General features: G+C 41.2%; 1 protein-coding gene across 1 annotated transcript; it reads left to right on the top strand.

Moving 5' to 3' along the window:
• The first annotated feature begins 5,216 nt into the window (after positions 1 to 5,216).
• On the top strand, positions 5,217 to 15,372 carry rab4b (RAB4B, member RAS oncogene family). Its single transcript, XM_018702054.2, has 8 exons — positions 5,217 to 5,403; positions 8,983 to 9,063; positions 9,994 to 10,108; positions 10,387 to 10,449; positions 11,897 to 12,051; positions 12,173 to 12,268; positions 12,435 to 12,611; positions 12,753 to 15,372. The coding sequence occupies exons 1-7, from the start codon at positions 5,388 to 5,390 to the stop codon at positions 12,548 to 12,550; spliced, it is 642 nt and encodes a 213-aa protein (XP_018557570.1). The 5' UTR covers positions 5,217 to 5,387; the 3' UTR covers positions 12,551 to 12,611; positions 12,753 to 15,372.
• The last annotated feature ends 432 nt before the right edge of the window (positions 15,373 to 15,804 follow it).

Below are 15,804 nucleotides of genomic sequence, written 5' to 3'. Positions count from 1 at the left end.
GGGGAACAAGCACTGACAGTCAGCCATAGAAGTGAGGAGCTGCAGCACCTCTGGCTACCCTTTCACTTTTTCCCCCCGGGGGACCCGCAAGATGATCCTCACAGCAGATCTGTATGAATTCCACACGTTGCGAATGACATCATGCAAAGATTCCTTAACAAGTCGCATCCAGCAGGCATGCAGTGAGAGAAGATGATAAGACCTTCCATATGTCAATATATGTCATAACATGAGGCAAAAGACTGTGATTGATTACTTTAATGGGGCCAAGAAGAAGACAGGAACACATCAGGGCATGTTGCTAATTGAAATATCATGTGGTATCACATTTTTTTCTCTCTCTCTTAGGATTTCTGCAATAGCCTTTCCAAACCAACAGTTTGGTTTGGTTGAAATTTGACCGAATCTTGTTGGAGAACAACAGGAACCTATAGCACAAACATGCAGAGAAACACAATGTTAGCATTGTCTTCTCTCAGGATGTATGCAACACTCACTTTTCTTCATTGTTCTCTTTCCCTCCCCCAGCAAATGGTTTTCTCACCCCCGCTAAAGTTTTTGACAGTGTTCTTCTTAATCCTTAGGCTTTAGAAAAAAAAGAAAGCTGTCTGCATATTGTACATTATTGGGTAGTTTCCCAAGATTAAGGGTATTTTTCATAATAAAAGCCATGTTCACAGCAGATATTTTGACTTGTCATAGTAGGAAAAGCTCAGGTGTTACTGATAACATTAATGATGGCTCTGCTTTTTTCAAGTGAGTGTGAGCATGCATATCGGGACCCCAAAAATGAAGCAGCTAACTAGGCATCACTGAATTAGTATGTAAACCTATGCTTCTTCTACTGTGACATGGCAAAATGTCTGCTGTGAAAAAGGCCTGTTGTTTTAGTCCAGGGTGAGGCTTAATCTGTTTGGAGAGCCAGCGCAATGTGTTTTACACCCACATCCAGATGGAGAAGGGCAGTTTGTTGTTAGGTTTGAACATGTTTCTTTAACACGTTTTACTTCCAAGTGAAAAAAAACAATGTGAAACCTTCTCGCTAACCATAAACAGCCTTCGGCTCCCTTCCTGTTCTCCTCCAGGCTGTGGCGTGACCATGCGAAAAGCGGAAGGAGAGCAGAATTGGTGGTGTGAAGGTGAAGAGAGGTGAGTTTGTGCACTGATAGCAGAAGATGTATGGGGAGGAAGCTGCTGGGGTTTAGATAGTGATCTGCCACTGAAGAGGTCAGTAGGATTCTTTCCACGGACATAGACGGCCCTGTTCATACTCTTAACCTTTGACCTCTGCTGACCACATCTCTACTTAAACTAACCTCACTCTCTCTACAAACATATACACATTTAGTCTAACCTTGATTGTAAAGGTCCACAGGTCCACAAAGTTTGATCAACAAAAACAGAAAAAAACTAACAAAAACATTTAAACCACTGATTGGATTTGTTGCAGGACTGTTGTATTAGACTGAATTAGCATAAGTTACACTGACAGCAAGGTGTATTTTAGAAATGCAATTATGATTGTATTTCTTTAAGCGTAATTGTTGTGATCTGTTAGGGTGGATAAAAGTCTATGTACCTCTGACAAAAAGAGGTCATAAATCCAGTCCAGTCTGCCAGCTCATGTGGAATGGATTTACTATGAAAAAATCTGATATATAAAGAGTTGATACTTGGCGTCTAGGCTCTGACCTCGTCACTCCCCTCAAAAATACACCAAGCTCAGAGGAGATTTGGAGTGACGATGATTAGTGATGTTGCCAAGCATACAAACACCATCTGAACAGAGCCAAGAGATCTGCTCATGATATCCATGTCAGCCAAAGTAACTGAGCGTGTTGAAGTGCATCAGGGATCCTTAACATTTTGTGCAGTGAGTAAACTCTTTTAGAAGTCACCACAGACACAAGCTGCCAACGGCACTGACAGAAAAACTCTGCTTTCAACCTGAGACGCAGGTTTGAGCCGACATCAAAAACTAACAAATTCTAAGTTGCATTAATCAAACCGCAAATATGCTCTGGTTAGTAAAAGCTAAATGAATGTCCCCCTCTGCTAAGGGAAAACCAATAAGTCTGTGGGTCTCCTGGGTAGGTTGTAATGCCATCGTACTATTTTAGATCACCTCTTTGCAACACCCTATCTGCTGGGGCCATGAAGGAAGTTGCTTTTGAGCATATAACCTTCACGTCAAAATGACTTATTATGAGGGAAATGGTAGACTTCTGTGGAGACATGCATGCCCTCAGAACTAAACCGAGATGGAATCGTTAAACAAAATGCAGTCTTTTTGAGAAAAAATCTGAGAAAAAACATGTAGAGGCCTGTTTTCATAGCCATTTTATACCTGTCAGTGTTTTTGTCCAAGTTGTTCTTTATTCTTAATTTACAATTTTTCATAACACAGGGATATTTGCCACGAAAGGGGAATACAATAAAAATGCCAAATAAAATTAATAACAATAAAACTATGTTCCAAGTATGATATGGACATTATAAGATCCTTCCATTCTTTTATGGTTTTATTTTCATAGATAAATGTGGTACACTAGGCTGTAGTCTATTTATAGCTGATTGTAAGGGATTACATCTTTCTTAATAACGGAGAGATGAAAGAGATGTGAACTAAGAATAACTAAAAGGAATTTGATATCCCAGACTCTTTTATGCATTACCCTCAGTATGACTTAAAGAGATGCTCTCTTATTCTTCTCACTCATTTCAAAGACTACATTCCCCCCCTTTGTTCACGTGTGGCTCTCACTCCCTTTACTTACAGTATATCAAATACCCTGAGGGTCCCTGCTCTAATGTGTGGCAACCTACTTGGTGTTGACTGGCTTGGGCAGTGCAGAGTGAAGCAACAGTGAGTGAGGACGGGGTAGAAAATGAAGTGGATGCCCTGGCGTGCAAACAAACAGTTGCAGAAGCACCACTGTGTGGAGCAGGTATGCACATAAATACACCTCCTCAGTCTGAATCAGAGCTGTACAGTTTGTTCTCCACTCCAACACAAATAACTGTCTGTCCGAGAGCCCCATCAGGTTTTTGACAGTTGGGTTTTAAATTTGTGATTTTTCAAAGCTTCTCTGTTGCTGCAGTTATAGCACTTCTACAGCAAAGTCAGTTCAGCTCAAGTAAATGTAGAGTCAGCCTCTACAAAATTCTTGTACTTGTTTCAACTCATTAATGCATTCACACCTCATGGCTATGTTTATAGCACCATGTGTCTTAACAGCCATTACTTCATAGAGTCCCTTTGTTTCTGTATATAAAACAGCAGGTTGTCAAGAATCCCTCTGTTTTACTCATGATGTGACAAACACATTCATATTTACAGTGATGCCAGCCAACCACCAGAGCTCACCTGTCTCAAGAAGTGATTCACTCAAATGATCCTCTGTAAAATGACTCATTGTTTGTTGTAAACATAGGCAGTGTTGTTGGGTTCATGATGGGCTTCCCCTATGTGCTCATCATGAACATATTTATTTTGATCTTGGGTTGAAACTATGTCCCTCCTCTTCCTTCGTAGCTGTTTTGTACTTGACATGTCTTTCTAAAAGTACACGTGAATCCAGCAGGCCTCTCTGCTGCTGGTCTAAACTGCTGGTGAGAGGATAGTCCAAGGTCAAAATCCCAAAACAACCCACACACAGTCTCACACAAGCACCTTGTTTGCCTTGCAGTCCAAACAAATGTCTGCTCTAATGATGACACCTGCAGAGAACAAGAGGACAAGAAATGGGACAAAGACGCAATAAGACACCCACAAAGGTAAGCACCTAACGGAAGCGCTTTTCTTTCAGCCTACCTTTGAGGCCAGCATTTCTTCTGGGCCACCTTAGGAAAACATCCGTGCCCCCACACGACGCTGAGCCTTGTGTCTCTTTCTGTCTTTAATCTTAGTGAAAAGAGCTTTTAACAAGGCTGGGGAGGATGAGGGGATCTGCCAGAGCAGAACAAAGGCAGGGAGGAACTCGGAGAGATAGTAGCAGGGTGGAAGACTCTGTAATTTATCACCTGTTGCCCTTGGGCGGCCCTGCACTACACGCCCTGGGCTCTGTGTGAGTTTGTGTGTGAGTACGTGTTTGCAAGTATGGAGAGGTGATGAATGAATACCCAAAAGAGCAAGAAAACAGACATTCCTCATCCCTCTAAAACCCAAGAAGACATTGCTTTAAGCGATTATTTTCAGGCGGAAAGTCATCTGCTTGCCAAAGACACCACATTTATGCATAATTCCCTTTACCACAGTTTTTGATACATGTTTGAGTGCTGATTGCTTTTTTTTTTTTTTTTTTTTTTTTTTTAACTTTTTTGGCCAAGAAATGGGGACTTGTACAAACAGAATGTGCTCTATGTATCAGCTTCCACAGCAGGTGTTTGAAATACAACTGTGTAGGATAATAAAATTCACAAAATGTCTTAAAAACGTGAGATCATGTTATGTCACGTCACGTTTAGGCCTCAGTGTGGAACCAGGTTAGACTACACTTATTCTGGCTGTAGAAAATTCAGTCAAGTCTCTTTATCTTTGCCTGCCACCTTCTGGCTTTAGTGTTGCATCTACAGACATGTAAGTGTATAAAACTGTATATGTATGTATATGTATACAACTAAAGAGAACACTTTGTCAGTAATGTTTAATTTTAGACTGTGATAGAAAGAATTAGCTCAGACTAGTTTGACTAAACTAGCACTGAATTTTTATAATAAAAACTGCGTTGCTCTCGAATGAGCAATGTCTGGGCAATGGTGGTGATTCTTATCTAATGCTGCCTTCCCGTTCTTTAGACGAGCATTTTCTTTTCATAGCTGACAATGACTTGTCACGGATATAAGTGAACTGCTGACAAAACAAAATTAAAACTGTGGCACAACAAGCTTTTGGTACCTTGTTTTAAAATTTGAAATGAACGAAAACATATTTTTGACATGCTGAAGAATATGAGTGCGATGAGTGATGAATTAATTAATTTAATCAATATTTCTAGACAAGCTAAATAGTGTTAATGGTGTTTCAGAAAAATACTCAAAATAAGAGACATGTACAAACCACAAGTGATCAAATTTATCTTTTTCCAAAAACACCTCAACTTATTTTCGTACATTTTATTGGGTTGGTCACGTTCACTCACGTTCACGAGTGCAAAACTCGAGCATGACCAACGACACTTGAACGCCACGCTAGACGACAAATGACGTATCACGTAGTCTGTTTGGTTGTGGTCGGAGCAAAGGAAGCTAGGAAGGGATCAAGGAAACCTCTAGCATCGTAGATAAACACCCTGAGGAGGTGTGAACCCAGCGAGCGCACAGCTGTCACAGCACCGAGAGAGCAGTGAAAAAGGCCCGATTGAGTCCTTCATACAGCGAGGGTCAACATGTCTGAGACATACGGTATGTATGTGTGGGGCGGCAGACTAATTTCATGCTTGCTAGCTGCTCTGTGCTGTGCTGCGATAGACTGACTTAGCGACGATGCCAGTTAGCTGGCTACATGGCTAGCTCAGGTTAGCTCCTGGCTAACCTGCCACCTCATCATTTCTGCGGGTTTTAGTAGTGATAACTAACGTTTAGCGCTGGTATTTCATTCAGAGAGACAAGTATAAAGTTAGCGCTTTGTGTTATTGTAACTGACACCTCTGTCCTACGGTGGCGGAGCACATTGCTTCCTTAAACGGTCACTGACATGAGCAAACAGATGGTAAGACATTTCCAGGTAAAAGTTAGCCAAACTTCAGACACAAAGCTACACCAACATGTTGATACATGAAGGATGCGTTTGCAGACGCTGAGGTAACCTGAACTTGTCGAAACTGAAGCTGACTGGGTTACCTTGCAAGCTGCAAGATTGTTTGCTGTTACTCCTAGGTGCTGTGTATTTTTTTTACTTAAGAGGTAGCTATTAGCTGCAGGGCCTATTTGAGGAAGTCAGATTGCTGTAGCTAATCACCCTTCAGCTACCTTAAGAGCAGCAGCAGCTGGTAGGTGTGTAGTGGTCTGTATCACTTCTCTTCCCTTTCTGAATCCATGTAACCTCACTTCTCTATTCACTTCAAACAGTCTGCTTTACAAGCAAAAGCTTACAGAAGCCATAATTGCACCTGTCTGTGACATTATGAGCAGCTACCAGTGCTACTGATTGAAATTTCAATTCTGGAGAAATTCATTTAACATGACTCTGCCTGATAGTATTGAAAATACAATAGACCCAGTTGTTTTGAAATGGCACACCGTCATCCTCTCCTGTTGCACTCTCTCTCACACGCACACTTTCTCCATCTGTTTCTACTTGTTCCCTGTCTCCCTGATTCCTTGTATGAAACTTCATCCCTGTGGGCAGTTTTTATGTGAAAGTGCCAGCACTAATGGTAGCTGTAATAGCCTTTTATTGATTTCTGTCTCAGTCTCCTGTGTTGTCTCTTCTCCTGTAGGGTCAGTAGTGGAACTGGTAAAAAAAAATATTATGAGAGCTAGAGTTGAATGAATTAGTCATTTAACTGGTCTTCAGAAAACTAATCAGCAACTATTTAGTTAATCCGTTATTTTCAGCCTCTCAAGCGAGAGGATTTACTGCTTTTTTTTTTTGCAGTGTATGAATGTAAATGTATATCTCACTGTGAGATCTTAGACTGTGGGAAATTATGTTGAGCATTTTTCACTATTTGCTGACATCATATAGATCAAATAATTCACCTATGAATTTAGAAAGTAGTTGACCAAATAAATCAGATTAAATCAATAATAAAGATAATTGATAGTTGCAGCCTTACAGTAAGTTCATGGCCAGGTTAAATAGTTTATTAAATTTTTCATTTATTTGGTTTTTCTTCGGCATGACACTCTTCTTCTACCCTTCTTCAGCATATCTTGTTTAGGTACAGAATGTGATTTATATTTAAAATAAAGAAAAGAAAATAGAAAATATTGTTATTTGGCTGATTTCAACAAGCCTTGTTCTGGACTCAATTATTCAGAATCAGTCGGTAATTAAGCCTTACACTGATAATAATTTGAAAAAAGCTATTTTACTCGAACATTTGTTCATTGTAATCATTATTGCCATTTTGTGTAGCCAGTCAGTCAGCCAGTGTCAGAAAATGTGAAATGTCCATCACTAGTTCCCAGAGACAAGGTTTCTGCTCTCAAGTGGCTCAATTGTTCAAATCAATGGTCCAAACCCCTTTAATGTTCAGTTTACAATGATATCAATCATCGATTCATCCATCACCTAAGTTGTGTTGCTTGGCATTGATTTCGGCCACTGTTGCATATGACATTTTTTTTCATCATATTTTATTACAAGTGAAATTCAAACTAATCTCTCTGGTTTCCATATTTTCCCCCGTCTCGTGCAGTACACAGATACATATTCAATAAAGCAAACATCTCATATAACCTCAAGTGTAATTGGCCTTTGCTCTGTGTCACCGGATCAGAGACCACACCAGACATAACTCTTCGGTAGATATGGTCCTGAGTGTGTAAAGTGTTGTCACAGTGTAAGTGAATGCAGATAACAGTGTTAGTCTGTACCCTCAGGGGTTATTTAATATTGATGTGTAAAGAATACAATAGCTTTAAAGGCTGCTGTTGAGAGGGCATCGCTGCATTCCTTGTTCCCCCATTGCTTTGACATATTGACAGCTTGATTGTTGTATGCAGATCTCGCATGGGAATATGTGACGTCTGGGAAGACGCTGAAAAGCTGAGGCAAGCTTTTAAAACAGAGCTGTTAGCCTTTGAATCTGTCAGTTCTGCTGTCATGGCCATTGACAACATGTGGTTGAGATGTAACGCTGACTGCTGTTGCAGAAGAAAACTGTAAGTGCTTGTAGGCGCTTTTGCTTTGCTGCAGCTGTTCTGTTGCAGTGAATTTGACCTCTAGCTTGTGTTGCCTGAGAAAACACCCGCTTCAACAAACAAAGGTGCACCATAAACTGAGCCAGCAGTGGCGGCGGTGGTGGGGGTGTGTGTCAGCTGATGAAGGTGGCTCCAAAAGCACCAGCGTAATTAGGGTAAATGTCACGCAGGAGCTAAAGATCAATTTCATCCGCCCCCTTTTTTTTCTAAGCCGTTTCTGATGACGCTCACCTGGCTGGTAATCTCAACAGTAGTCACTAATCATTTGCCAGGCTAGCACTTCTGCCGGCACTTAAGCTTAAACTGAAAATTTCACACTGCCTTCAAATTCCAACTGAAGCAGCCTCTCAGGAGGAAAGGTGTAGTTTGCAATCATTACTTGCTCTCACAGTCTTACGAACACACCATCACTCTTGCATTTCCTGTTATTCTTTTACTACCTCTCTGTGCATTAGTCACTAGCACAGACTCATGATTCTCGCACACATACACTCTCTTTTGCTGCCCTCAGTTGTCACATTGTTTCAGTATCTCATGGATCTAGTTGGAACTGCAGCCCAACCTACATATGTAAATACCCCCTGCACTATCTGTGGTCACAACGCACAAAGGCTGTCTGTACTGGCCTTGCATGTCAAAAGCCCAGGTCACTCTGGATCATGTGTGCGGGTTGAGCTATACTCTTCAGAGCAAGGACCCACTCTTCACAACAACAACATCTGTACAACCAGCTGGCCTGTGGTCATTCAATCCCTGCACAAGTCAGTTAACCTAAGCCATGTTTAATAACTTTACAGTTTTGGCTGTGGTCTAATGACGTGTTATTAAGTGGTGTTGCTTCTTCAAGGCTTCATACACAGTCATTTTCCACCTCAGACAAACAAGCATATTAGATTCGAATTATAAGTATTATGTTGTACTGATTACATGCCAGGCTTTGTGATTAGGAAGCTAATTTAAGCTTGCTGAATACTGTGAAAGCAGTAGCTCAGTGGGATTAAGAGGAAATCTAAGGATTGTCTCTGAGGGTTGCAAATGCAAAGTGCAGCAGGCTCGGATTCTCCCCTGACATGTGCACCGCATTGATCTCTGCCTCCTCTCCTCTGCTTTCAGACTTCCTGTTTAAGTTCCTGGTGATTGGCAGTGCTGGGACGGGGAAATCCTGCCTCCTTCACCAGTTCATTGAGAACAAGTGTAAGTTTAATTAAATCAAATGTATTTATTTTTTTGTTTGTGTTGTTTTTTTGTATCCTGAAGAAACATGGTTTCTTTATGGTTACTTGACAGTCACAGTAAACTTTCACTTTGTGTCTTGTGCAGTCCAATAAAACACTGTAACAAACAATGGCCTCAAAAAATGACATACATTTACACTTCACTGTCCATAAAACTGAACATTATAAACTACAAGATTTCTTGTAGGAACATTGTAGTGAATTGCATGAAATTGTACAAGTGTACCTAATAACCCTGTAATACAGTGTAAAACAAAACACATTTGAATCATCCAATAAACTTAAAAAATGTGAGGATGTTGATAATTGAGCGAGTAAATATTTAAGTAGTAGTATTTAAGTTAAACTTCCTTTTTACATGAAGGCAGTCTGTAATAAAAATTAGCATGGTGATATTTGCTGGTAGTTGTCTAAGAATCCACAATTTTGCTTTTGAGAATTATGTGAAAACAAACTCACACACACACACACACACACACACACTCACTCTCGTATTAATTTGAATAAAGGTGTGTTTGGTCCCTGTGCTGTCAGTGGAGAGAGAGAGGGAGGGCAGGTTGATAGTGTTTATCTCATCTAGGCTTCCTCTAGTCTGTAATGTGGATATGATCTGTTTGAAGATAGCAGCTTCAGTCTTTAACAAGCACAAAACACCAACACATTATAGATAAGAAGTATGATTCTGGGAGCAGAGTTGAAAGTCTCCATTATAGCAGCACACACCTGTTGGTTAAATGGAAAGGCACCTCTTTAAACACCACATAATTCTGCGAGGGAAAAATACGTAATTGCATCACTGCGAGAAGTCTGCGGCAGTTAGTTGTTCAGCTGTGCTATCACCTCATGTTTTCCCTTTTTTCACTCTCCTCTCTCTGCCTTCCTGTCGCAGTTAAACAGGACTCCAACCACACCATCGGCGTGGAGTTCGGTTCCAGAGTGGTCAATGTCGGGGGAAAGACGGTCAAACTGCAGATCTGGGACACCGCCGGGCAGGAACGATTCCGGTAACGGCCCACAATATTTCCTGCTCAGGGTTTGGCAAACGTTTCAGGAACACGAGGTTAACATTAATCACTGAGCACACATGCTGTCTTTGGGCACCATCCAGTTTCAAACTGTTACCCACTGTTGCATGTGGAGATGCGTAACTAAGTGCCTGACTGATGATAATCATTGAAAGCAATGGGCAGTTTCTCATTCACCTCTCCAAGTCATATTTCACCAGCTGATGTAATATTGTGGCTACATTATTTTAACCAAAATTCTGCTGCTTTCTCCGCAGCTCTGTCACACGCAGCTACTACAGAGGAGCAGCTGGAGCACTCCTTGTCTATGATATTACCAGGTAAAATAATTGCTGCACCCACTGCCCTACTTTTCCACAAACTATTCCTTTTGTGTAACAGAAATAACATTAACTAATAATTTAATGTTCTCCGTATTGTTGATATATTGACATTAGAACATTACCTGCATTGCATGCCTTTGCACTAATTTAAATGACAAAATGGTATTTAAACCACCAACAAAAACCTGACAAAACACAACACTGTAGTTGGAAGAGCACACTATCAGACACAGCAATGATAAACTGCTGAAATTGGATCTGGCTGGACTTGAAATTGAAATCTACTGACCCATGAAGCTTAACTGTAAATAGTTTTTCACTTTACTCTGTTGTTTTCAGTCTGTGTGGTGTTTAAAAAAAAAAAAAAAAAAAAACTACAGTGTGTCCATACCAGCTCCGGAAAATGTGCAGTTTAATGACTGTGTGCTGGAACCTATAGGGTGAAATATGAATCCCAGAACCCACTCACAGGCCTGTATTTCACAAGCGCTAAGTTGCAATAGAGGGGTTGTGAAATCATGACAAAGTGAATGCAGTAATGCAGAGAGACAGGAAGGTAATACAGTTTGTGTTTGGGGGAAATGTATGTTCTTTTTGCGGAGGGGAGGGATTGGAGTGGAGCACAGAGTGGCAGGAGCTGTAATATAGAGGCTTCGTCTGGCAGACAGCAGCGGTTGAGAAAGAAAAAGTCCATCACAGTGTGTGTGTCACCTGAAGGGGGGGGGGGTGAAAAACAAGAGAGTGAGTGGGAAATGGAGACATGTATCACTTCACTCACAGGTGAAAAGGTTAGCAGGAAGATGGACGGGAAAGCAACTGAAAGAAGGAGTGAGTGTGCTCAGCCGATTGCAGCCGAGCTGCTTGGTCCCATCGGCACGTGTAGGACGAGGAGTTGTGTCATTCTTTGGCTGTTTGTGAAAGCAGCTGTTAAACATCTCTCTGCTCGCTCTGCTGACCCACACCCTTGTGCTCATCTCACTGGCCTCATGTTACCATGGACACCAGGGTCCCGCCTCCATGGTGACCGGTGGCGTCAGCGCTAAGAAGTTTCCATGAAAGTTGTGTGACTTAACAGAAGTAGTAACTAGAGAAACAGTAAGGTTTAAGAAAGGGTTTGAAATATTCTGAAATATGTGATTTGACAGTTGCTCATCCGCATGAATTCATGTGAATACAAGCGACTACTCTGCTAAGCTAGTCTACTTTTTTTTAATCTCTGTTGTAGTTATTCTGAATATTTCATGCTGTTTTTCCCCTCCACAAAAATAATACGTTTCTATATTTTTTATAGTGAGGTAATGCATTAAATTCTGATTCAGGTCTCGAAGCTGTGCAGATATAAAAAATAATTTGAGCTTAACTTGTTACAGGGAGGATCCTTTACCCTCCGTAAACTGGCCTTTGTGCTCCGCTATGTGTCCATCTGTCCTGTCCTGTCTTACAGCCGGGAGACATATAATGCCCTGACCAACTGGCTGACAGATGCACGGACGCTGGCAAGCCCCAACATTGTCATCATCCTGTGTGGCAACAAGAAAGACCTGGACGCTGACAGAGAGGTGACCTTCCTAGAGGCCTCGCGCTTCGCTCAGGAGAACGGTAACTGCTGCTAAATCAATCACCAAATCACCCATTTTATTTTTGCTTTTCATTAATACTTCCAATACTGTCTTTTCCCCCATCTTTTTCATTGTTCCTTGTTTTTTTTATGTCTATAAAGAGCTGATGTTTCTAGAAACCAGTGCTCTGACAGGAGAGAATGTGGAGGAGGGTTTTCTGAAGTGTGCTCGCACCATCCTCAACAAGATAGATTCAGGTACTGCTCCTTTGTTTGTTAAAGAGGTTGGGCATTTGTGTGAACAGAATACAGACATTTTTACTCATGATCACTGTGCTTGTGTGCATGAAACCCTGGGAATCTGCACTTAGTCTAGTGTATATATCTGCATTCCTGACACTTTTCAATATGGTTCATTTCAAAGGTGAGTTGGACCCAGAGAGGATGGGTTCAGGAATCCAGTATGGAGACGCTTCGTTGAGGCAACTGCGGCAGCCAAGAGGCACCACCACACAGAATAAGCAACAGTGTAATTGCTAGGGAACAGGGCCCCACCCTCACCTCAGCCCACAGGCCCACACAGACAGGACGTCCCCTACAGGTTGGTAGTGTGCCATCAACTCAGGCTGTAACAGTGGTACTTGAAGTGGTAAAGAAGAGACTTTTGCCTTTTTTGATATAACTACATACCCCAGTATTTATAAGGACACCCTCTCGTCTCCTTTCTCTTCCCACATCTCAGATCCAGGTGTTTTTTGGTGTTTGGGACACTTCCCCCTGCAGTCTCACACACCTTGGATCACCTGGATGAGTGGTCATGGAGATCACTGCAACCCCTGACCTCTGACCTCTGGTAAGAGTCTCTGCTTCTTACCCGAGGGGGTCAGCTTTGCAACCTGAGTCTGGACAGGGAAACTCCTTAGTGTGAATGCACTGGGATCATAAAGAAGAGGAAACCTCTTCTTCAGAAATCTGTTTTTCAGTTGCTTACCAGACAAGGACAAATCAAGGGTTGTGTGTATGGGCTGCCCTACTGTTGTTTTATCTCTGTGCTTTTTCATTCTTGTTTTAGTAATACCCACATGCTTTTCTGCGTTTGCACGTCATCGTTTGTAATTTATTATTGGTAAACTATCTTGCGCATATTCATTGTTCAGGCTATCTGGATAAGATTCAGGATAAGTTTGGCCAATGCTTTTGAGTTTTAACGTTCATGAAGGCACCCGCTGATATTAAGCTTTTCATCATCCATTATTTGAGTTAACTGTACTTAACATAAATTCAGCTTCTTACTGATAGTGACTGAGTGATAAGCAGTCTAAATGTGACCTCTTATAAGTAATATGAAGTCAGCTTGCACAGATCTTGGGTTAGAATTATTGCATTGAAATTTAAACCAGATGCAATTCAAGTCTTTACAAAGGTTTCTGCAGCTGTTGTCCATCAGTGCTTCTCATCTGATCTGAAAATTGAAGCAGCTAATCAGTGGATTTAAGTGTACTTCAGTCAGATAAGATTTTCAAGTCAGACAAGCCCAAAAGTAGAACCCAAGGACTTTTAGTCACCGAGATGTGTTATCATCAAGTCTTTAAGTTTTTGTTTTGCCTTAAAATGCACTGTTGTGATGTACAGTATTGGCCTAGGTAATATACTTGATATTGTGGATCTACAGTATATTATTCCCAGTCACCCAGTCTCTAAACTGTCAAAGGGAATGGCCCAGTCACTCCACTCTACATCCTCATAGACGAGCCTGTGGGTCAGGTTGAAAGCACAAAAAAGAGAAATGTTGCTCTTTATTTTACTCCAAAGGCCCCAAAGTCTATAGATTGTATTATCAGATTCACACCATGTTCAAGTACCCCATGTCTCTGCTCCTGTCACAGTGAAAGATTAAGAAAGAGTTATCAGTCTTTGCAAAACTAACACTCTTTTTGACTCCTCCTGCTGGGCTTTTTTCTCCATGACCTCCCCTTTGATTCATGCTGCTCTACATGCACATACTGCATAGGGGACGTCACAGGAAACCACAAGTTGGTTTTGCCTCTGTGCCATGTTTGGGAAACATTCATACCGCCCACCCAGTTCCCTCATAGAGCCTTGACATTGTTTAATCATGCAAGGCTGCAGTGATAAAAGTCAGGATTCTGTTTTTAACCCTCCAACTAGTTTTCACTTCTGTTTGTCGAGCACAAAAGTAGCTCTGCTTCACTGCAAAACATTAGAGCTTTGTCGAGGCGACCCAAGATGTTTTGGCCTCAGCGCAGACCCTGTGTTGCCCCTGAGAGAAACAGGGAATTTCCACTGAAACATGGTTTCCTCTCTCCACGTAAGACTGACAGTATGGTTTGTGGTGCTGCCGGAGGAGAATGAGGTTGCAAGTTAATAACCCAAACTCCTGCCCTGCTGTTGAGTCAAAGGCACTGCTTCTGTCTGAACCACTGAAGAGAGCAGGTCATAGTGACCCAGCCAAGAGGAGATCAAAACAAACTGCCTGCAAACTTATTTCTCATGTCTTCTTCCTCAAGTATTAGCATATGTCCTCCCAGACAAACCAAATGTGTTTAAGCTCTAGTGAGCCAGCACACTGAAGGGGAGAGACACGGTGAGTTGTGCAAACATGAGATAGTATAGATATCCAGAGACAGATGGTGAAAAAAAATGTTTTCATGAAATATTGGCATTGTGTGATAGTTTGTCTCCCTCTGCAAGTGCACTTTTACTTTTGAATTTTCATTTTTGTTTTGTTTATATGCTGTAACTATAGAATTGTACATTTTATTTTACTTGAACTGTATACTGTAATAAAGATTTTAATTGTAGACGTCATCATTTCTTACTAAATAACAACTGAGATTCTTAATTTCCTTGTCCTCTGCTGTTACGAGGCAAGGCTGTTGTCAGAGGTTTGATTTGTTTATTGCTCACTGCTTACGTGGAGGTAACGATTAAAGGATGTTGACTTCCTGAGCTGTAAGGGGCCATGAGCAGCAACTCTAATCACTCGTAGTCACAAGATTTTTTGCCATCTGTACACAGTTATCGAGTCATAAATGGTCAAATACTGTTAAACCAGAGTAAACTTGCAGTCATTTGTATGTATTTATTTATATCCTCAAAATAGCCATATGATAAGCATTATTTTCTCACTTCTTCTAGCCTGGATTCAGTCATGTGATGAACGCAATCCAACTCAGTTGTTGCTTAGTAACTAATGTTATATAATCAACCTTAATACTACTGTACATCTCAAGTAACCTATGCTGTAAATAAGATTTGTCTATTGTCTATTGAGGGTGAGTGTTGCTCATTGATTGTAATGATTATGCAATTCCCAGTAAACTGCTTGTTTTTTCAGTTAACACCTCTCACCTGTCTTCTGGATGTTAATGTTTAAATCTGTGTCTTGTCTCTAAGCAACTGTAGGTTCCTGGTGAAGTGCTCCATTTGTTGCTTGAGGTGAGTTAAAGAACATTCGATCTTGAATATGGGTAAATCTCATGTTTTTTCCCCTTCCTTCTTTTCTACGTGTGCAAATGTGAGCAAAAACTTATTACACGTCAGGTTTATAGCCCTGCTGGGTTAACAGACCCTTAAATTTAACAATTGAATCCATGTGCATGATTCATTCTCCTCATCGTCCATTCTTCAGTCAAGTCGTTTCTTTCTCAGGCAGTCAGGGTGAGGTTAGGATATCAGAGGACTCGTATGATGAAGAGTAAATGCCCTCTGTGTCCAATTGTCTGGATTTATGTTCCTGGGTCGATGGAGTAACAGCTAGAGTGGTTTAATGT

The sequence above is a fragment of the Lates calcarifer genome, linkage group LG21, assembly GCF_001640805.2.
Source record: "Lates calcarifer isolate ASB-BC8 linkage group LG21, TLL_Latcal_v3, whole genome shotgun sequence".
Taxonomy (NCBI): Eukaryota; Metazoa; Chordata; class Actinopteri; family Centropomidae; genus Lates; species Lates calcarifer.
This window is presented reverse-complemented; position numbering and strand designations above follow the sequence as displayed.

Coding starts and splice junctions, on each gene's coding strand:
- rab4b (XM_018702054.2), top strand. Junction 10,109..10,386: donor GCCGGGCAGGAACGATTCCG/GTAACGGCCCAC, acceptor CTTTCTCCGCAG/CTCTGTCACACGCAGCTACT. Junction 12,052..12,172: donor GCGCTTCGCTCAGGAGAACG/GTAACTGCTGCT, acceptor ATGTCTATAAAG/AGCTGATGTTTCTAGAAACC.